The 25,541-nt window shown below is 33.4% G+C and overlaps 1 protein-coding gene across 1 annotated transcript in view; it reads right to left on the reverse strand.

Annotated features, from left to right (window-relative positions):
• LOC128172124 (neurocan core protein-like) overlaps positions 1-25,541 on the reverse strand; it is a 184,665-nt gene that overhangs the window by 6,524 nt on the left and 152,600 nt on the right. The window contains exon 2 of the mRNA XM_052837890.1: positions 3,817-3,930. Coding sequence (XP_052693850.1) covers positions 3,817-3,930 — 114 coding nt within the window. The remainder of the gene's footprint in view (positions 1-3,816; positions 3,931-25,541) is intronic.

Consider the following 25,541-nt stretch of genomic DNA (forward strand, 5'->3'; position numbering starts at 1 on the left):
TGATCTTCTAGAATATGATTAAGGGTGTCATATTGAAGAGTGATTAGGTTCCAGAATTTTTTTTATTATGGGGATCAGTATGCAACAAAAAATGACTTTTTTTTTGCAAAAAAGTATGGTTCCCTAAACTCCTCTTACAAATTTTGGAGTAGCTACGTCATCTCTTGGGATATAATTGTAATCTCAACCGTTTTTAAGATATTTTTGCACTTCCTGTTTGAGGGTTCACGCCACCCCCGGGGCCCATGACCTACATACAGTTTGATGCCCCTTGACGCAAGGAACAATGGTTTAAGTGTGGAAACTCAACTGTTTTGAAGATATTAAGGGACTTGCTGTTCGAGAGGGGTCAGGGCCACCCACAGGGCCCATGACCTACATAACATTTGATGCCCATTGACATCAGAAACAAGAATAAATATGGTTTAGGGGTGATGATTATGACCGTTTCTGAGATATATGGTAATTTCCAATTTCTGGGGGTGGGGATCACCCCAGGGGTCAGATATAATAAACCCTATATATTGCCAGTAACAGTCATAATATGATAATGAAAATCCTAAATTATTATTTTTGTCCGTTTTCAAGTTCCCATTTACAATAGAGTCTACGATTCTTCGTACAAGGTTCAATGTTAGAACCCCCCCCCCCCCCCCCAGAAAAGTGGTTGTCTTACCCAAAATGAGAAAATTCAAACCAGGGTGCGCAACTAGATATGCCGGCCTATCGTACATGTATCCTAGAGTTTTGTACAATATATTAATTCCGTTCAGCTATCTCTGATAAACAAGTTCAGAGCGGGAAAGAAGAAGAAGACAAAGAATAATAATACATGTAATAGGAACAGTACAAAAACATTAAGTCTCCAAATTTCGTTCGGGGGACTTAATAATGAAGAATAAATAGAGACAGGATCATCAAACATCAATAATTTAGAGATAATTGACAATTTCCGATTCTAAGCGGGTCAGGATGATCCCTTAGGGTCTTGACTTACATGCCATAATGATCTGATGCGCCATGAACTAAGGAGGAACAATACAAAAACATTAAGTCTCCAAATTTCATTCGGGGGACTTAATAATGAAGAATAAATAGAGATAGGATCATCAAACATCAATAATTTAGAGATAATTGACAATTTCCGATTCTAAGCGGGTCAGGATGATCCCTTAGGGTCATGACTTACATGCCATAATGATCTGATGCGCCATGAACTAAGGAGGAACAATATGTTTGGATTAAGGTGGGGATCTCAATGGTTGAGATGCCTTGAACAAAGAAACAATAGTATATGAACATGATATATGATTAAATTAAAGAGCCCAGATATAGATCAATCATCTATGTTTTGAAATACTTCCTATGTATATACTTCCTATGTATATATTAATGTATTAGTTTAGTTTTAAAATTACATTACAAAATTGTCAAATATATGACTTGGAACCCCCTCAAATATAAACTGCTGCCTCCCCCCCCCCTCTTAATTATCGAATGATCTATTAAAATCAAAATATAATTTGGGGTCTAAAAAGTTTTTTAAACTGGTACGAAATGTAATTCTTTTAAAAAAGTTACATTATAACTTGCATAATTGCCAAATGATCTATTGAGATACCATCAGAAGTCATATTTCTACCTAGGAATCAATAACTATTATTCATTGACAAGTTAAAATTAATAACAATAAATGATTCAAATTATAAATGTTTATACTCCACATCAACAACCCCCCCCCCCCCAACAATCAAACCTGGTTCTAAAGATTTACAATTCAATCATGTGCACAAAAGTAAATTTTAGATCATTTCTTGAATGCTTTTTCTCTCCTAATGCACATTCATGTTTTGGAAATTGCTGTATTCAATTTTCAAGATTTATAAACAAAATGTTATGTGCATGTGTATTCGCCTATTTGTGGCTATTGTAAAGTCTCCTAAACAAAGCAGTGTCACCATTATGCTAGGAATTACCCACATGGATCAAACACTACATATGAATAAGATAAAATACTTTATCATTTCTAGTTCTAGAAAGAAATACTCATTCCTCCCTATTATAACTCATATAAAAATAATAAGTCTCTATAGTACTTATATGTAATACACAAATTTATTACGATATTGTTTATACAAGGTCAATATGAGGTTAACTCAATAAAGTAAGTCTGACAAATGAAAAAACTTTTGCAATTAAAATGATAGAAATTTTACAAACGCGATAGGATGGGTAACGATGATAAGCTTATTTAAATATTAAAAGATGATGATACAGAGTGCTGTCAAAGGGAGATCACTTATTTAGAAAATGAAAATAATACTTATGTATCCTGGTGTCTCATTATATTGTGCTACTACATGTATTATGCTTATCTTTATTGGTCAACATCATAATGATTATCCAATTAGAGGACAATGTAAATCCCTTTAGTTGATCATCAAAAAAGAAATGTTAATGCCTGTTAACTTATCCTTTTCTGCATATAGAAAACACATACAGTATGTATACACCACGTGAAACCCATCTTATCGAAGAGCTGGGTAAAAGTAGTACCCGCTAATGAGACCTGCAGTCCTGTGTTGTGTACGTAACTTCAGACAATGATCAGTTATTTGTAACATGCATGTATTTTTATGACCTATTCTTCAAAACTCCTTGCACTGTTTTATTAGGTAAATAACAGCTTGGTGGTGGTGAAAGAAACCTGCGTATTGTGATGTATACTTCCTTTTGAAATAAACAATAAAGTATGAATATAATATTTACTCCCAATATAATGTTACCTAACATTGAAGAGCAATGGGTTAGAGCGTTTACATGTCTGTAAGAGCAATGGGATCCAAGGTGTATTTTTGGTTATTCTACTATTGATAAATGAATTTTCATTGGGGGGGGGGGGATTGGAGGATCTGGACCCCTCACTGCAACTCCTTCTCTAAATCTGTGCTCACGATGATGTACATGTAGGCACAAAGAAGCAAATCTAAAGCCGACACGGGGAGGGGGCATAATTTAATTTTTAATTTTGTTTGTAATAATTATATAGACCATTATACTTTATATGACATGAAATGTTAAGATTAATGATTACCTGAAAATTCACTGCAAACAGTTCAACCCCAAATTGCACATATATTGCTGCTTATGTGTATTATCATTTGGGAAGGGATCTCATCCTTCAGTTATGAAAATTATAATTTTTTAATGGATTACCGGAGCTTGCATGTGGCCTTCATTTTTAATTAAACTGATACAAAACAGTGTTATTTAGGGGCAAACACTTGGTGCGGATATTACTGACTAATGACAGCATCTAGTTTATGTTGCTGTCCTTAAAGATAGTTAAATTGTATTCGTTCCTTTTGTCAGGAATTTCATGTACACTATTTGTTATACAGGTATAACAGGCATATATTTAAGAAATAAGGAATCAATCTTTGAGCATTATGAGGTGATAATTTCGGTCAGGGTGTGGTCAAATCCAATAAAGCCCGAAGGGTTTTATAATAGATTTGACCACTCTTCGACCGAAATTATCACCTCATAATATTAAAAAAAATGATGATTACTAATATTCATATCATTTCCAATTTGTACAATTAAAACAACATCATTTTAAAACCACTATTTCTTATGTAGCACATGCTTGTATTACTACGCGGCACAGCGTTTTTCGGTCATGCCATAAGACATTCCCATTCTATGTCACTCATGTTTTATGAAGTTATTGGGTTTTAGGGTTCAAAATTGATTCGTAATGTTTTCACAGACAAAGACAGTTGAAAATGTAAATATTAAAGATATAAAACTAACCTTCATCACTATGGTCACCTTGCCAGCCGGCAGGACACTTACAGATGTAGCCTTCAGGTGTGAGTCCACATGATGCGCCGTTGTCACAAGGGTTGTTTTTTACACAAACATTGCCTAAAAAAATGTGGAGAATATTAAAGGATTTAAAAAGACATGGTCACGAATTTGTTTTAAAGAAAAATGTTTTATTAAGCGATTTCAATGGTGACCATCCTTTATTATGTTTACCTTAGTCAGTTGACCAGATGTCCAAGTGAAAAAAAAGAGCAAAACCACACCGCTATAGAATTAACACTGCTTTATGTGGAACATGCTTTTCCTATTTTAATCTATTTCAGAATCATCTATCGGAGGCAAGTGAATATACGGTTTCAGTAGTATATTGTCATAAAAGTTTAATGGTTCTAAAATACCTTGAGTGGTTTTAAGGTGTCCCACTTCCGAGCGATGTTGTCGTTTCATATTTTATTTGATGAAAATTCCTATCTAGTTTTGAATTATTCTCCTTTTAGTAAAATTTACCGACTTCTTTTGTCAGATGGATTTAGCTTTAACGAATACTGGCAGAGTCTCAAAGATTGGCTGGGTTGGAAGCAGATACATTGAAATGGTGAAAGACATACTTCATTTGTTATTTGGAGTGGTATATAAAAATTGCAAAATTTTCCGTTTTATTTTTCTACGTGATAATATTTTGTTATAAGATGTATTTCAAAAGTTGTGGGTCTTACCGAGACCTTTCATCCAGTATGAAGAGAAAGGAGCTGGCTCCTATTATTAAGGAGTCAGAGGCTTCAAAAATCTTTTTTTCAATAACTTGTAAGGAAAGAAAAATGGCTAATGATAATTAAAGCAAAGTTGTTAAGAAATTCAATTCTGATTCCATCTCTATAGCTAGTATTGAATTCAATGTTTTTGTAATATATAGTAAGTTTTTGCAGAAGCAATTTCAGCTGGGTCGCTCCATTTTTCGAGGGGGTGTGCTATGAAAGGGGTTTTTGTAAAGCATTTACTGATACATGCAGCACGTAAAGATGATTTAACATAACATTCCCAACTGGTTTTATATATGTGTACATTTTCATTTCATAAAGTTAACATCTTTGACCTTATTTTTGTTGTTTGTTTCAAAACCGTGCCCCTCTTTATATTTAGATGCATTCCGAGACTCGGAAAACCAATCGATAACAGAGTCGCTAGTTGCTGTATATAGGCCGTCGCCCAGACGACAGTGCATGTAGAGCTGGACGTAAACACACGCTTTGACGCCCCGCTGTCTTATTTTAACGAAATCTGGGAATTGACTGGAAGTTTGTGTTAGTAAAACGGTTCCAATACACGGTAATTAAACTATTTTTTTTTACAATACAAGGTCGTTCAATAAAACACAATGTTTATAACTGAAATACAGATGTACGCTGACAATGTAAACGACCACGAGATTGATTCCGATAGAACATTTTCTTTTAAAGCATTACAAAATACTGATTTGCGATGAAGATAAATATTATTTTGTAGATTTATTCTTAATATTAACAAGTACTGCTATTTGCCCCACGTTTAGCGTTTTTTGCAAACCATCAGCAAACAAAAATATCAAACAGCCTTTATCAGCAATTCATAAATTCCCTACATACAAAATTTTAAAAAGGGAATGAAATAATTGTGATTTATTAATGTACTTGCTATCCTCCATGGAGGAAATGTGCCCGGAAAAAACGCTGTTGAATGTTGATCAATTAAGCTATAGCATTAGCAATCGAACGAGATTAAAAACCTGTTTAATAATAGTTTGACAAATTAACAAATTTCAGACCTGCAATTCTTTTTTTTTCAAATTCTATTAAATGAAGACCCAAATGACTGCATTCTTAGCCATCAGCTTGGAGCAATTTGAAGCATGCCTGTACACTATGCATGACATGTGTACATATAAATAGCCATATTAATAAACAGTCATAATGGTGAAATTTTAAACGTTTGTATACATGCAAAGCAGTGCTATCTATTACAATGCTAGGGCTATTAAAGACGGCACAATGTGTATTGTAAGGACCAGCATGATACTGGTTCTGCTTGTTCTACAAACAGCGTATGTAACTTAGAGACAAAGTGTAGGTAGGTTATTGTTTTAACCAGTAAGTGCTTTCCTAAAACAAAGAAAATGGGGAAACAAGATAGTGCAAATGTCCATTTGGTTTAGTCGTAAAATAAAATTACAAATTTATAAACACTTAATTCTTATAGAAATATCGGTGAAAAAAAAAATCGGCTTTGACTATCTCACTGAAAAGTTTCAACTACCAAAATGTGTACAGTTGATTTGAAAGAAAAGATTTTTAAAAAAATGGCATATTATATTTATGGATTTAAATTTACATCCATTAAGTATGATTCCTTCATTTCTAAAGAGAATTGATTGTTTTTCACAGCTGTATAGAAACAGACAGGACTGTAAACTACTCGGTCCGAAGCTATCCATGCAGTTTATGGATCGGTCGAAATCTTAAGCAACCTAAGGAAAATCATGGATTGCACGAACTATATATATATATATATATATATATATATATATATATATATATATATATAACCGAATGTTATCACATAGCTGCAAACGAAACCGTCTGACGTGTCATTTAGGTGCCAACGGGACTTGGGGCGAAAAAACGGTTTGCACCTATGTCCGATCGGGTTTTTTAAATCGCTCTAACTCGGCGAATCGCGAACTGACACCAGGTAAACTCTAATCATGATAAGGAGAGTTCTTTCAGACGTTAAATTTTAGTTTTGAAATAAATATTTGATGCATAATAACTTAAAGCCAGTAAAGTTTTTGAGGGTACCCATTCAGGGAGTATATATCTCCGGCCGAGCGATTCCGTCTGAGATGTCATTTAGGAGCAAACGTCGGTTTTTTGAAGATTTCTTTCTAAACTTTGATACATATGTCAACAAAAAGCTCAGAGCAACTGGCTAATATTATGACTTATTTTTTTGAGGTACTGCGCTATGCATATGTATCTAGTTTTCAAAAGATATCGCCGTCGACAGAAATTTTAGTGCTCATTTTCAGCTGTGTTGTTTTTGTATATAATTTTAAGCTTCTACGCATGCTTGACCCAATAATGTGAACGAGAAGGAGAAAGAAATGGCGATAGTTATGTTCGGCTAAGTATGGTTTTACCGATCTGTACACGATTACGGCTTGTAATAAAGATGTGTCAGTGAAGAAAGTGAATACAAGAGAGCTGTACTTTAGGTTAACGGATTATATTTTTGTCGGTTTTCATTCTGTGTTGGACTAAACGAAAACGTCGCGTGTGGATATGTGGTAAGTAAACTTGCTCATTGTTTGTCAACATGAAAAAGTTGTAAAAAAAAAATTAACTGACTGAAAATGTGGGTGCTTAGAATATTTGAAATATACTCCGCAAGATCTGAACAAATCTAACCAAGCTTGTTTTAAAACACAAAGAGATGAGAATAGTACCATGACTTATCTCAGTTTGATTTTTTTTTTGTTAAATTCTCCAAAAAGATGATTAGCCCATGCACATTCTTAAATCTGAGAGATAAATACAAAATAATCAAAATTGTTCTTGTAATACTACATATGTCTATATCCTTTTATATAAAAGACGTATTAATATAATAAATGTAATTAGGTTTATTAAAATATATCGTGTATTGGCACGACATAGTTTATCAAGATACATATTTTAATCAAACTACTTTGTTTCATCTAATTAATATCAGTACAGATACAGACTGTGGTTAATTTCTTGATCATATCAATTTCGTGAGGAGCTTTGTTTACATTTTACAGCCAAGGTCATGTTAGCTTCTCTCAGCGGCTGTGTTACTGATAACGGAGAAAAACCAGATGTCATTAAACATATGGAAAACACAGACAATCAGAATTGGGGAATGCCGACTAAATTCAAAACGATAAAGATTTTTAGATCAACAATCAACATTAAAGGTACATGCAGTGTTTTTTATTTTGGTTTTATTTTTATAATTTCTTTCTTTTTGAAAAAGCAGACTACGCACACTTATGAATAAACACCTAACCATATTACTTTGTGTTTACTTGCCTACGTGGAGAAAAAAAATAACAAAAAAAAAATAAGAAATAGAAAAAATGGTCATAATAAAAATAAAACAGATGTCAGCAGCAGATACCTTTCCAAATGTCCCATAATTTTTCAAAATATTGAATATACAAGTTTGTATTGCACCATACCTTTCAATATTGTAATTTAGTTTTAAGTGACAAAGGAAACCAAGCATTGAATTTTATTTGACATAAGACAATAAAATATATATTGTTTCATATGAAGAATTATAAAATTAACGATTTTGTTATGAAACGACGATGGAAGTTTGCCAATTATAATATTAGACATATTAAATCCAATTCTTTCAGAGGTCCTTCTATAAATTTATAAACTAAGTTCATTCCACAGGGTATGTATTTTAAAAACATATATTATCGTTTCCACTTTATTTTTACAAAACACATCTGTCAGTAGTTTTGATATTGATTTTTTAAGGTAGTATCCAACTGGAAGAATTTTGTGTAAAGTTCAAATTTGAAGCCACTATACACAAGAATCTTTGGTTGTTTTAAAACAAATCTTTACAATGTCATATACAGTAAGATCTTCAACATTATAATCCGTTAGATCTTTTTTTTAAATTTTGATTTCAAAAGTTTGTGGTAGACATGTCTCGATTTGCTTTAAATTTATCTGATGGTAAAGTTCCTTCTCATTTCAAATCCAGGTAGCTTAATGAAAAGCAACCATATTTTTATGGGGTATCTAGGTTCAAATCCTAGTCTGGATTGTATGAATGAGAGACTTAACACCAGGTGCTTACTCATTTTTCAACTTTGACAAAATTTACCTAATAAGTGAACTCAAGATCTGTAATTCATTGCTCCTAAACTCGCACAACTCGATCATTTTTGTATTGTCTGCGAATTGTCCATTGAAATAACATATAATTAATAGTCATGCAATTTTTTATCATTTGCTCCATGTAAACATGCAATCAATAATTCATATTCTCTCTCTCTCACTCTCTCTCTCTCTCTCTCTCTCTCTCTCTCTCTCTCTCTCTTGTTTACATTCCAACGTCTGTACTACATAAACCCAGTGAGTTATTTTGAGTTATCTTCTCTTTGAACCACGGATGAAGTATTCAAGCAGAAACAAATTACATTATATCGCCGAAATCGTCTGTCAGTGTGTTTTACTGTGTAATTGATTTCTTAAAATGAAAAGTAATCAAACTACATGTATTTATGAAGAAACATTCATTTTATAAACCAATCAATTTTTAAATACAATGGTTTTTATATAATTAGACAATTGCCATTTAAGTAAAATTTCTTTAATTATAGCGCACTTTGTTGTCAGCACCATTCGTAAACTTCTATACTGGATTTTGTCTTGAAAAAAATTAATACCACGTCATTATTTTGAAAATATCAAAACGATTGATCTTAAAATTTCATAACTTCAGTTTAGGTGATTTATACTACTGCTCGAACAACTTTCCGATTAATTCCACAATAATTATTTTAATGATTAATAATGAATCTCTCTCTCTCTCTCTCTCTCTCTCTCTCTCTCTCTCTCTCTCTCTCTCTCTCTCTCTCTCTCTCTCTCTCTTTGTTTACATTCCAACGCATGTAGGTCCTACTACATGACCCCAACGAGTTATCTCCTCTTTGACCTGTAGAAAAATGAAATAGAAGTATTGTGAAAAACTAATCCCAGCCATAACAAAATGATTTAGGAAGACGAAATATCTTTATCTAACATACTTACTTTGAATGATAACTAGAATATTATTTAAGATTTTCATTCTTATAGTTACATGTATTGCCATTTGATTAAAATTTGTGGGGGCCAATTTTTGTGGATTGCTTAAATTTTATTGGTTCATGGGAACGTAATTTCGTGTATTCTTCTATATAGGAAATACCGGTATGACTTTTTAACACTAACTTATTAATTAGTGGAGGATGTTAATTCGTGGATGAGAGATACTCACGTATTCCACAAAAATCATTGAGCAACCACGAAATCTAATGATTCCACATTTTCCATTGGGAATAAAAAGATTTTTCCAGAAAAACTTGTTGGTACCAGTGATAAAGCATAACCCCCCCCCCCACACACACACACACACACACACACACACACCCTCATTCCCGCATAGTCTTTCCCACAGAAAAATGGGTCTGGGCTGCGTTTTACAAAAGCACTTATGACTTGCGACCAAATTAATGAATGCTAAACACTGTGCCGGATAATTATGCCAGTGCCAAGGTGGCATTTTTGCACCCGCTTAAGCTGCATATATCGAAAAATTCAAATATGCCATATGATAGACCATTGGTTAAAGAGTTAACAACCACCTTTGTTATCAGTTTATCTCACCTGCCAGGTAAGATATTTACCTTTCAAAAATAAATTCCTATAGGAAAATAATTTTTCCAATAGGAAAATCAATATTCCTATAGGTAATTTGAAATTTCCTATCGGAATTCAAGAACTTCCTATAGGAATTTCAATTCCGATAGGATTTGATAAAATCCGATAGGAAAACTTATTATCCTATTGGAACACTACATGTCTGAATCAAATTCCTACAGGAATTACCATTCTCCTAGAGGAAATATAATTCCTACAGGACTTTTAAAAAATCCTATAGGATGGTCAATATTTCCTGTAGGAGAGTCAATTCTCCTATGGGAATTATCATTTTCCGATGGGATATTAATTTTTAAAGGTAAATATCTCACCTGTCAGGTGAAAAACACTAAAAACAAAAATGGTTATATTCTCTCTAGACAATGGTCTATCATTTGGTATACATGGATTATTCCGAAACTGCATCTTAAGCGGGTGCAAAAATGCCACCTTGGCACTGGCATAATTATCCGGCACAGTGTTGCTATTTAATCATTCACTGATCAATGGTTTATTCTAATTGCTGTAAAATATAATTATGGGTATCAAAACAGTTGTACATAAATGGTTTTATATAAATTGTGTTCATTAAAGACCATTCTATGAGACAAAAAATATATACGACTTAGTCGTAAGTTCTTTTGTAAAACGCAGTCCTGGTGTGCAATATCCCTCCGGGTGGAAAAGAAGCGCCCTAGCATATTATTTCATCAAACATTAGATATATCCCCTCCCCTCCCGGACGGTATAAGATCCTTAATTGTTTCCAGATTATATTACCTTAATTGTTCGTCAATCTGACATGTTTTAGAGTATATTTGATTTTTTTAAAATGGAGGAAAAAATTAAAAATGAAAACTTGTATTAAGAAATTAAGAAAATAACCAATAATCAAACTATTTAACAAGAATATCATTGATTCTTTTAATTGTTAAAAAAAACAACAACAACAGTTAGTATGATTCTGCATATAACGTTTGAGGACAATCTCTTTATTTTTATCGCATCGTTGTATTAGTTCTTCTTTTTAAAATTTATATTTTTTTAAACCATAAAAAGGTACAAGAAGCACAACACATAGATATACATGTACAAACAGCTTGGATGAGCAGAGCTGGCTCAATTTACTCGTGAAGAACAAACCTCATCAATTTTAGTCATGAAAATGCGGAGGGCTTTTTTAGTACGCAGTTAGTATTTGACAATTAAGTACAGAACATTAGAGCATTCGGTTTGACATGATATTTCTGATTTTTTTTCTTTTTTATTTTCTTATTTTTAATCAAAGAAAATATGATACATTTTAACAGGTATATAAACTCGTATCCTATTTGATTATTATTCCACAATTTGTAATTCTTTCGTGAGGTTGTAAATTACTCCAGCGAACAACCCCCATAGAAAAAACGGTGGTTGCTTGTTCTAGATTTCACAAAAATTACTCAAGAAAATGAGTGAAAACGATAGCGCAAATGTCCATTTGGTATAGTCGTAAATGCAATTTCTAATTAATTATAAATGTATTTGATACATGCAAAATTATAATACAAGTTTACAAAAGGACAATGTCGAACTATATTCAGTTTTGAATATTCTAACAAACGATAAGAAAAAACTCAGAAAGTGTGGGTGGCAACGAACCCACAACCTAAAAAGCCTAGTTCTATAAGGTTACGTTTCATATGATGCTCTCATCATAGAGCCATTTCAGTCGCAAAAAGTACATTGTTTATAAATGCAATATGCGACTTTGGCCACGAATTAATTACGGACTTATATGAAGTAAATAAGCAATAAAGTGAATAATTTATTATAGTGACATGTGCTATAACAAATTAGATGACTGTAAAACAAAATGAATATTGAAACACCCGGCCCATTGTGCATATCTGCCACTGAAATACAATTATAACATATATGTATTTACAGAAATTACACATTGCGTTTTTAGACAATAAAGATTGTCTATACAGGTATGTTTTAAGTAAGTATTTAGATGTATGTCTAGGAAAAGTAAAACATTACTAATGTTTGATTGTATTCGATATTTTTGAATAATTCCATTCTAAAAACGAAAACACTTAATACAATTTAAAAAAAATATCTCATTTTCTTTTTCATTAACTAAAAAATAATTATACACATGTATTCTTTCATCGAGAAAGAGGTTCTCCCTTATATAAAAGACCAAAACAGTGCTATGAAATGATTGTAGTTATTAAATATGTAAACTTAAAATACATCTACCTGCAGTATACCCTATTGATAACAGGAAAATATAAAGTTATCAATAGGGTAAATGTTTTCCAAAGTACGGGCTCTCCAGGGTACGAATTCTCCTGATTCTAGTGTAGAATCAAATATTCTTTATACTTTATTGAAAAAAGCACCCCTTTTATTCTGTATGATCTTTACTTTAAGTCAACACAAAGCATAAGTTCTAAGGGTTTGTGATAATGTTTCTAAACAAAAAACTCGAAGGAAAAAGCTCAGTTTAAAGACAAAAATAAAAAAAGTTAAACAAAATACTTTTGGAGCATATTGTATTATTCAGGATTACCAGAAAGATATTAAATATTTAATAAAGATGGGTAAATTGATGACCATCAAGCTGTTTAGATGAACATTTTCCCCACAAGTATATGTTTGTCATTACCATTCCTTTTATTGCGATTCTGTAAGAGTAAAACATTTTGTACCACTTCATTGGATGAAAAATTCCTTAATACAGACACAAATTTCTATCAGCATTACTTAATCCAAACAATAGAAAACACCCACCGTCTATAACTTCTGAACGACTTATTTCTAATATTTGGAAAACACGCACGGCCAGTATATATCCTTTTTCTGTTTACGAAGGTCAAGTTGAATTAATGTGTACGTATACCGTATATCAGGTTTTTTGGCGTGTCACAAAATTTGCAAAAATGAGGAAAATTTGTAGCATTTTTAATTTGCGCCGGTCATTTTTTTTTTGGCGATTTAAAAAGTTTCTAATAGAGAATAATATAGAGTATAATTTCTGCGTATTCAAAAATCTGCGACTTAAAAGAGATCCCGAAGAAAGCGAAAATTAGATCATCGCAAAAATTACCAGATATACGGGTACATTATACATTTACATTGCACAAATGTGGTTAATATACATGAATATTTACATTTTCCACTGTCTTTTTCTGTGATAACACTACGAACTGGTTTTGTACCATACAGCCAATACATAAAAATGACGTAGTATTGGTGCGCAAGCGAGGTTTTCATACTGAGTATTCTAATATTAATCGTACAACTGCTGAAAATTGTACAAATCTATTAAGTAATTAGTAATCATCTTAATATGAGGTGATAATTTCGTTCGGGGCGTGATCAAATCTGTCAGGGGTTTATTCGATTTGATCACGCCCCGACCAAATTTATCACCCCATTATACTTATGATTCCTTATTCCTGTTGTGTTTACATTAAAAATTATTGAGTACAACACCCCGCTTTGAAAATCTCTCTGTTATTTTCCCATTTCCTTTCAAATCTATAATTTCTTTATGTAATTTAGCCTTTTGTATTGTACATGTATCAAGGGAATATTTAGCGGTGAACTATATGCGATCGGATTGAAATGGAAAAAATTATAAAAATGTAATTGATAGATTAAAATGATATTTCATTACTATATCAGAAAGACTTATAAATAGGAGATACTTGTATCTTATTACATTTTATTCCATAAATAGGGGCAAAAGCAGTTGTTGAGACGCAATTCAAAATTGATTTAATGCATGATGAACGATATGAAATGTAATGATTTGAACTGTTTGAAACTCTGTCGCAGAGCATTGCATACCTGAGTAAGATGACGATAGCTCGCTTTTATTGAATGGTAAAATTTTAAAAATACATTTATATTGAGGCACCTTATAGTAATGGAGCCCATTTCATAAAGATTTCCTATGACACAACTTAAGAGATACCTAGTAAGATATAACTTGGGAAGTTCCTAAGATATGTCATACATTTCTTTCTTTCTTTATTTCCTCTCAAAGGAGATTATCATAACATATTTACAAGAATACAAACATATAGACAATTGTAGAGAAAACGAGATAATATAGGTCTTCTATGATGCAAAGATCCAGTACATATAATACGTAATTACCAACAAGTTTACAGGTGTACACACTCTATAAGGCAATACCAAAATATAAAGTATTATTTATATAACACTGTAATCCTGTGACATTTATGTGTATGGACAGGATATTACACGTGACATTCTATAATAACATGCTGTTGCATCCCTAATTAGCCGAAAATTAAGAAGGTGCAAACTTTAAGAAAAATCTGTAAATGAAAGACCGGAGAGTGACCTTGCGCCTAAAAGAAACAAATAGATGTCGTTATTACTAAGTCCACATAGGTCAGCAGATGAGTTAATGTCGAAATTTTCTATAACAGTTTGCCACCAGGCTTCTCTAAATAAAAAGGTTCCATCACAAGAAGTAGAAACATGTTCAAAAATATTTGTGAACAATTTTTGACATAAACTGCAGATGTGCGGGGAAGGTCTTGGAGAGTCCAAAGTTTAACAATAAATTTACAAAGAGTAACTTCCTGAACGTCGCTAGGAATTTTTCATATCCAGTCTGGTCTGCTGCTTCCAGTTATATGTCTAAATTGAGTAAAGTCGTTGTCTCGGAGCATTCGGATTGATCTGGAAGTTGTAAAGTGGTAAAACACAATAACAAACAATAAATACGGTATAACAAACCTTGAACTATCTCAAAAATCCATAAAACGAAATACAAATTCAAAGCAGGGCAACACGGACCTCTAAATAGATAGAGGTAGGATCAGGTGCCTAGGAGGAGTAAGCATCCTCTGCTTACCGGTCACACCCGCCGTGAGCCCAATATTATATCGGTAAAAATGTCATTATCGGAGAAAATGTCGTAATTTGTGGGAAATATTATGATCGGGAAAAACGGAGAAAAATCCATGGACAATTCGGTATTTAATCAATAGTCGAAAGCAGGGCAATCACGGACCTCTGGAAAACCTCAGAGGCAGGATCAGGGGGCCGTTTCACAAAGCATACTTAGGACTAAGTTATATCTTAGGAAAAAACTTTTTCCTAAGTTCATTACTTATCTGTTTCATTATTCTTGTCTTATCTTATGAAATTCCTAAATTACATGTATGTCTTAACTTTAAGACAGCTAAATCGATGTCTAAGGAACAAACTCAATATGGCGACTGCTTATTTGGTATTGAAATGAATTACATGCACATTAAAGTTGAACGAAAATACAAAAATACGCAAATCATTCACTTTACTTCTTAAGGCCCTGTCACACCAAGCTGCGTCCCCACGGCGTGTTCACGGCGTTGTAAAATGGAATCGCCGTAGGATCGCAAGGAAAATTGAGAAAAAATGTACAGTTTTATTTGAAAATTTTACAAGTGGAGATGTCACGGCGTCCTGACGGCGACTGAGGCGTTCTTACGGAGTTCCACTTGGCGATTTACTGCGCTAGCGCTCTCGCTGAGTTTCCGCCGAGCGCTCATGACGTTCTAGAGTTTTTACCGCGCGTCCACGGCGTGCTCTGTGCGCTGACTGCGTGCACAAGACGTTCGTTACTTCTTGGTAGGTTAATATCAATTTGTACTATTGTATTGGAAACAAACAAGAATTTACAATTAGTAAATAAATGATTTAAAAATTGTTTTGATTTTATGAAAAGGTACATTGTAATTGAAACAAAACTACTTCTAACCAATCTGTGAAGGACTAGGACAAAACTCTTAGTAGTCAGGTCTACAAAAAAGATCCGTTATTAGTTGTTAGATAAAGAAAAGATGTGAAAACATCAGAACCAAATGGCATGAATTCCATCTACGTTCATTGATAGGTCTTGGAATATTAGCAAATGCTACTTTTTTCATCTACATCCAGTTTGATAATTATTACATCGCTTGCTATTGTACAACAGCCATATTTCGAGTTTTCGTGGTCTTGATGACAACGCACAAGAAACGCCGTGGGAGCGCAGTATAAACGCAGAAAAAACGTCACGAGAGCGTGATGAACGCAGCAACAGCTCTTTGGGAGCGCTGTGTGAACGCAGCAAAATGAAAAACAACTTGTTCAAACGCTGTGTGTGCGCAGTGAGAGCGCGATAGAGACGCAGTGAGATCCCAAAGGACTCCGTGAGGTATCCGTGCAAGCGCAATTGACTTATCACTGCGTCTACACGTCGATTAGCTGCGTTTCTTAAGCGCGCCCATGGAGCTCTCGTGGCGCTGTTGGAGATCTTACGGCGTTGTCACGGCGACCTCGCTACACTTCTAGGGCGTGTTTATCAGACTGCAGAGCCACCGCGCGTACTTTGTGCATGTTCAAAGTGCGCGCCGTCGCATGGCGTTCTAAAACGTTCAAGGCGATCCCACTGCGACGGACGAAGATGCTGTTGCGCTGATACGGCGCTGTATGAGACTCTACTGCGTTTACCTTGGCGTTTTACTTTTTTTAAGGACGCAGCGGGATCGCCGTTAAGACGCAGCTCCGGTGTGACAGGGGTTTAACTGAAAACTCTAGAACTATCAAAATATACATATATTTCTTCAATTAACATCATAGGCACTACACTATTTACACTCTATTTACACGGTTTAATTTTTCCCCAATTTGTTTCTAGGTGAAGAAGGGAATGTGTTTTTACGTTTACTTAAAAAGTTTATATCCGTAACATATTGAAAAGAATTTACATGATCGATATACTAGTAAGTTAGGAATTAACGAAATGATTTAAAAACTGGCTTACAATGTATCTTAATATACGACTTAGTCAACTGCGTTACGCTAATAAAGTTTTGTGAAACAGCTATGACAAATCTTAGGAACTTCTTAGGTTATAACTTAGGCATATCTTAAGTTCTATCTTAGGAAACATCTTAGGAAGCCGTTGTAAAACGGGCCTCAGGTGCCAAGGAGGAGTGAGCATCCTCTGCTTTCATGTAGCTATCATCTCTATCATGTAGCTAATTCACAAAACTTTCTTACTGTAAAACTATCTTATGACATATCTTAAGATGCATGTTATTGCAATCATTACAAGTTAATAGGATCAACGCCCGTCTATTTTTTCATAGATATATAGTGCAGTATAATAGGAGGTTAATTTTTTTTCTAAAATAAATATTTGCGGGCAATATGCTAAATCTTAATGTATACATACACATTTCAGATACTTAGTAATGATTGGTACATGATTATAGTTTTATCAAAGTGTCCTTTCTGATATATTTCATTTTATCATATAAAATATAGAACATGACTACTTTAAAGTAGGCAGGTGAATCGATGTCTTAGGAACAAACTGAATATGGCGACTGTTTATTTTACATTGAAGAGTTATACGCACACTAAGGTTGAACAAAAGATATGATTAAATAAGCGTGTCATTTAGACCGTTTCCTTTTTACTTATAAATTGGAAACTTCAGAACAATCATGATATAAACATATGTTTTTCAGTTAACTTCTTTGGTGTATGCTCAGATGCATACATTTATTAGTTATAAGGATTAAACAAAAAAGGCGATTAAGAAAATGAATAATCAATGTCATTGACACAATCATCGATTTCATTGAGTATATTTCGATAGACATCCACAATACCATATACATGCATGCATATAAAAATGAATGGTTGGTGTCTTCAGCATCATTTTATTATAATTCAATATACATGTACATGCTGTGTAGAACACGGAAAAACCAACATTTTTATTATGCATAAAAACTGAAGAATTAATTTTTTAATACATGTTGTGGAAATTAATGACCTGGTCGTGTCATTTGAAGGTACATGTAGTGCATTTCATATCTTTTTTTTTCAAAGCTCCTTCTATACACAGACTGTATTGGGACTGATTTATCAACATATTGGTTTGATGAAATGAAAAAAGTGAAAACATTTATGTGCAATTAATGAATTCTAAAAATATGAATAACGTATAACTGCACTACAAAACGTAAGAAAAAGATCATTCAAAAGCTGGGAAGCAAACCTAGTGTGGCAAGATTCGGTCTATAGTTAATTTTTTTTATAATTGAATATACTTCATTACAATGACGTTGTTAATATTATTAGAAATGTTGATATTGTACCCAGAAACCAACATAGATGACCCTGATGCTATCCAAATACCTAATGTTTCTATCTGATATGAAAAATACATGTATAGATGCAGACTTTCGAATATTTGATCGAGAGGGATAATTGTAACTATCAAAGATATTGTAAATACCTGTTAATATGTGGATAAAGTAAAACAGGGTTTTGTTTTACTTTGGCAAAGATGTAATCTGTAAAGTTGTTTGCATACCTCGGGGGGGGGGGGGGGGGGGGTAGGAAATATGCATCTAATGATACTTCTATGCATATGAACAGAGTTCCTTATTTTTTCTAAAGATTCCAACTTTTTTTTGTTTCATGAAAGATTTGCATAATGATATTTAAGAATCATCTCAGAAAGTTATATATATATTTATAAATCAAATAAAATTTTGAATGTGAACGATGCTTTTTATTTTTTTCCCCAATAGATTAAGAAAAATACTAGTTAGAATTCGAACTACAAATCTTCGCCTCTCTGTTGATGAAGGAATCTGGACTAGTGTTAAGAGATGTGAATGTAATTGTAACTTATGTAACTTTAAAAGATGCTTGAGTTTATGATAGACAACATCTATGTAGTGTTTGGAAATAAGGTCTTCCAACAATCCGTTTGAATTCTCATGGGTACCAATTGTGCCTCATTGTTAGCAGACCTATTTTTGTATTCTTATGAAGCAGAATTTATTCAAACTTGTACGTGAAAAAATTAATCACTCACTGTGGCCTTCAACTCAACATTCAGGTATATCGACGACCTATTATCAATTAACAATCGTTATTTCCATACTTAGTAGACTTGATATATCCCATGCAGTGAACTTGAAATAAAAGATACCACAGAGTCTGTGTCATCTGTTTCATATTTGGATATTTTACTGGAAATGGACATTGATGGTAATCTAACAACAAAACTTAATGATAAACGCGATAACTTTTTCTATAGTCAACTTTCCTTACTTATGTAGTAATATACCTTCGTCACCTGCATATGGTGTTTTTGTCTCTCAGTTAATTCTATACATAAAGGCATGTTCTTCGTATGAACAGTTTCTAAGGCGAGACAAGCTACTGACACACAAGTTGATAAAACAGGACTGTCGACAGTCTCATTTGAAGTAATCTTTTCGTAAATTCTATGGTCGATACAACGACCTTGTTAGCAAATACAATCTTCCACTGGGTTGCATGCTGACTGACGTTTTTCATACTAATTGTTATACCATAATTAATCACCTCATTGTCTACGGAGTATTCCGGTTGTTTTTTCGATTACGACAAAGAGCACACGGCGGGTGTGACCGGTCAGCATGGGAGAAATCATTCAGTCATTCTTTACTTGAGTATTTCTTTAATATATATCCCGCGCAGGGGATGCTCATGTACTCCTCCATGACACCTGACTTTTAGAGGTCCGTGTTGCACTACTGTGAATTTGTATTTCGTTTTATGGATTTTTGAAATGGTTGACAGTTTGTTATTGTCATTTTTTCATTTACATTGTATATCTTTTTTTAAACAAATTGTTAAATTTATCCTAAAATTATCAGTTTTTGTTTTGACTGTGTTACATATGTAGGATGAAGAATTAAATTTGATTTAGTTACATAAAGGCCCTAATCACAGAGCCTAATTAATGCCCTAACATTGGATACCTTTGATGCATTAGGTATCTTGACATCTAACGATGGTGCAGCAGGTCCTAACACAGGAGCCTAATGTCCTAACAAGCGGCCAAACCACATGCAGGGAGTCTTATAGCCCCGGTCTCACTGTCACGATTTGGAGCTACGAGTTTATAGCGAGTACATGAAATAATCTCTAGCTCTATAAACTCTTTAGGTGTCGTGAAGGACTCGAACATAATTCTGTGCATGTTGAATAAATGTCTCTTCATGTCGCCGCTGCTCGCCAAGCAGAGGCAAGAATTCAAAACGGTTTTGAATTCTTGTGCAAGTTTTAGTCTCGAACAAATGTCGAAGACATATTGAATTGTTGTTGTCCAGTCTTGTGTGCATGTCGCCGATTTATTGTATTACTAGTATGTCGGCGATTCTCCCCGTTTGAAAAAGTAGTTTGACATTTTAAGAGTTGCTTAGCGAGTTTTGAAGGCATATACACGATCTCTGCTCAACATGCATCCGAAATTCAACGAAGATGCGAAGGCGAAAGTGCGAAGTTGCGAAGGCAAAGAAGCGATACTACTATCGCTCCTTTGCCATCGCAACTTCGCACTCTCACCTTCGCATCTTCGCGCTTTCGCCTTCGCCTTGTTATAATTGTGGAGCTCTCTATCGTTTAAAGACAATTTTAGATGTATAAAAGGACATATGAGGTAGACGATGAACTTTTTAGAATTTATTTTCAACACCCTGCGCAGATCCACAACTTTTTCTAAGAGGGGAGGGGTCCGAGACATATTTTAGAGATTTTATTATGTATGGTTAATAAAATTTCATTTTCCGGGGGATGGGATCCGGACCCTCTATCCCCCTTTACTGCATGTGTGAAGTTATTAATATTGGATTTTCCGGGGGACGGACCCCCTCTCCCCCTCTAGATCCATACATTAGCAAGGAGTGTCGCATAATGAAATTAGAATGTTACTGTGTTTGATCCACGGTAAACAGACAGCTGGTAAGTGGCAGGAGTCTGGAAGTGCATATGTATACATTCTGGTGGACATTACATTTTATACGGAGTATATAATGATTAGGCATAGCCAGCACTGGTAAACATATATGTTACATATACATATTAAAATATTTATAAACATTCATAGTAAGCACAATGGCCTATCGCATGCGTACCAATAATTACATGGATTAATCGGAAAACCTTGGCGAGAACGGTGCCTGCATCAAATTCTATGTAATTGACCGAGACTTTCTGAATGCTATCAAAAAAGGCGAAGGCGAAAGTGCGAAGTTGCGAAGGCGAGAGTGCGAAGTTGCGAAGGCGAAGGAGCGATAGTAGTATCGCTCCTCCGCCTTCGCACCTTCGCGCTTCGCCGTCGCATCTTCGCGCTTTTGCTCCTTCGCCGTCGCACCTTCGCACTTTCGCCTTCGCAACTTCGCACTCTCGCATCTTCGACCTAAAGGCGAAAGTGCGAAGGTCGAAGTGGCCCCATCGGCATTTGTGCAAGTTTGAAATATACTGGAGACAATGAGTGTATTTGATTAAGTGGATGGAGAGCTGCAACATTAATCCTAATTTGCTCGTTTGGGGTTCGGAGATCTCCTGTAAATCTCTATCATCAGAGACATAAATATTTTGTTATTTATGTCTCTCCTATCATCTAGTTTTAAAATAGCAAGTACATACACTGAAGATATCCTAAACTAGTTCTGGAGGTAGGAAACGAATACACCCCATATAAATAGCAAAGAAGGGTTCAGATGTCTTGTACTATCAAAAAAGGAAGTTACATGTATATTTACTTTTTTGCCCGAGAAAGCAAACATTTATTATAATAAGTGAAAATTCCATTTAATCTTATTTGGTAACGAGAGTCACAGTCACTTACCGGTATTCATAGCATAATGTCGATTCATTTGATCACAACTTAATTTTTCTTTCCTGATTATAAGAGTTTTATATTGAGATTTTCCTGTATATTATACCCATATTGATAAATTTTGTTGATAAATTTGCAGCTGCATTTGTATGTACACATAAAGAAATCTATTACTCAAGTGAGGGATCAATATGTCCTACAGACCTTTTTGTTTCAACAACAGTAAAGTATGACACCCCCCCCCCCCCCAAGGTAAATTGATATAACCTAGACGACTACCATCTACCATTCTGATGAAGGATCTACGATGGGAACAAATATATTATATCTAATTATAAAGATATATGATAGTGTTCAAATTTGATATAAACATACAATAAATGAACACAACCATGGGTTGCATAAATCCTGATGCTTAAGAACAAAAAAAAAAAAACAATCCTTAAGGTGGGTAAAAATAACTCTTGAAATGCACATGTGGTTGCTGTTGTGAAGACTAAAAGATGGGTACAGTCACATACATGTATAGCCTTTTCTTAATGTATAGGGATAACATCATTTTTAAATCTAAATTTTAATTACCAATGTTCTCACAGTACACAAAACATCATTGAAACTCTGCATTTACATATAGATTTTGCATATCTAATTAATTATTATCTGATTTTTCTTTGGATTTTCAATCTTATCAATTAAAGATAACAGTTTCTCAATTCAATAGAATAAAACAAACATGCACAATCACATTATGATGAAGTCAATGGAATCCAAGGCTGTGACAAAGCTTAAAATTCAAAACAATTCCCTTTAGGTGCCCCTTGTTTATACATCTACAATGTATTGCACTATCAAATATTAGCCTGCATGTATAATTTTTAACTTGGAATGTTTATATGAATATTAATCTTATAGGTATTCTCATTTATTTTTAATTGATGGGAAAAAACCCTAACTTGTGTTAGAGAGAGAGAGAGAGAGAGAGAGAGAGAGAGAGAGAGAGAGAGAGAGAGAGAATCTCAGATTCAAATGAAAACAGTTTTCATTTACCAGCACATGCATTTGTATGATTAGTGGAGTTCAGTCCTACTTTATAACCCAAATGAAGTTACCCAATTTGATTAAACAGCATTGAATAGATTGGAGTTTCATTAAAGATCTTGCTAAAGACATTAAAGGTTAAATTTTGTGAAGTCACTGCATGACATTAAAGTTTATGAGAGAAAAGAATTAAATGCAAAATGAGATGTTTACATAATGATCTGCATGAAGACTTATGAGATTTTAAATTCCATTCAGTTAATACATAGAAATTCAGTTATTATCCAAGTCGATCTAATTAAAAGTGAAGTGGGATTAATTTAGTGACCCTTAATCCCAGAATCAATTCTAATACACCCTTGATTTTAGATCCAGGGGTACATCCCATACAAATTTGATTGGACATGCATGATTCATAACACCGTAAGTAAAAAGTTTGAAATATTAGCATAAAATGTATTTGTTAAAACTGTCATATTGAGAGACACCCAGCCATATTGATCAATGGAATTAGATATCTGAATTTGGGTGGGAATAAAGGCTGGTTTTCAAGTAACAAGGGAACTGGACCTGAGCAATACATGATGTTGATTTTCTTAGATGTCGAGACTTTCAACTTTGGTGTACATGTGTATCCATGAACTCATTGTGTTAGAATATCATACCCACTGTTATTATATTACCATAAAATCAGTTCAAAATAGATATCATGCAAGCAAAATTTAATTGTTAGTACATATGTACAGGAATTATAAAAAAGAGATGACTCAGGCATGTACACCATGTGATACAGTTTAATAATAAAGAATTAAAGGAACACAATATAAAGTCTATTTATATTTGTTTAATGTCTAGCGACATTATGAATTGTGATCAGGTTTATATTATGTAAAATTAATTCCTTATATGTCGAAAACAATGACCAACAATACTGACATTGTATAGAAATTTTATAATTACACTGTTACAGAACAAAACCTGAATAAGGCGGTATTAGTTGCAATCAGACTTCATAACAGAAAAATCAGCATCATAATGGGACTACATATATTAATTTGGTTTGAACATATTTGAAATTATTGCATAAACATAATATATAAATAGTTCAAACACAAGTTCTAGCAACTAATGAGGTTCTTACCAAGTACATGTATAACAATTTACAACTGTGTAGCAGTTTAGAATGGAAAGTGCATAAAAATGGATATTACAAAAATGGTTAAACTATTGAACGAACATGTATTTATAAACAGTTATTAATTTGTTAGATATGAACGATGATTTCTTTGAGAGCTTAATTGTTGGAATTAAGAGCCCACTGTACTCATTATAAAGTAGTTGTCACAGTAACATGTATGTCTTAAAGGTTTAATTCAGTGATGCATGTATATTATCATTGATATATAACTGCAGTGTCTGGTGGATGATAAATACTGTGAATGCAAATACATGTATATTTTTATGATCAAAATATGAAGATAATTAGGCAGTACTATAACACCATAAACAGTCAATCTAACCATGCATGCTGCAGCTGGCACATGCACTTCATATAGGTTTAGGTCAAAGCTATTTTTATTTCAGGTCATATTAAAAGATGCACATTTAAAGATGTCAACAAATTGCCAATTTTTGCAACAGGTAATTGCATCTACTATAGCTAGAAGTTGTCCTTGCTGCTTGAATTTTAGTTCAATAGATCTCTGTAATACATTGGAGTTTGTTTTCCTCATGCCAGCAGAGTCAACTATTTAAACTGATGAATTTTGCTGTAAATTTGCAAATTTTTTCACTGTCATTGGTATATGTGTTATTATATAATTTGATATTTAAAATGCATCATATTATAGACACATAAACAATTTATGCCTGCAAACAAATAATGTAGGTTGAAAAACAATTTAGATCTTTACTAGAAATCATAAAATTGTAATTGTTATTTTATCATTTTCATTCCAGAGAGAGAGAGAGAGAGAGAGAGAGAGAGAGAGAGAGAGAGAGCACATGCATAATATTGACCTAAAAGAATTAATAAAAAGATAGTGAGATCAACAGGTTTACTGATAATTAATAATTAGTGTATATTTTGACCCATTTATTCTTCCCATGTACATGTACATATAAACTTATGTTTCATCAGTTATGTTGCTTGCTCTGGGTGAAATATGAGATAACATCTTTAACCTAAATTCCTAATTCAGTGTGAATCGCATATTTTTTTTTATTCGGGTGTTTAATAAGGAAATATTATGATTTGATTACTCAGAAAGAACTGTGATCCATGGGTAGTTTCTAATGTTGTGTGAGAAATAAATTGTATTAATTTAGTAAACTTTAAAGCATGCAATTACATGTATGATTAAATGCTTTAAATTATTTTAAATTTTTTTTTTTTATCAAAATATATAAATTAACAAAATTAACTTAACAAAAAATACATTTTAATAATTTAAAGCCAAAGTAAATCTCTTTCCATCTTTTATCATATATTCAATAGGATCAAT

This window comes from Crassostrea angulata, chromosome 2, assembly GCF_025612915.1.
Source record: "Crassostrea angulata isolate pt1a10 chromosome 2, ASM2561291v2, whole genome shotgun sequence".
Lineage (NCBI taxonomy): Eukaryota > Metazoa > Mollusca > Bivalvia > Ostreida > Ostreidae > Magallana > Magallana angulata.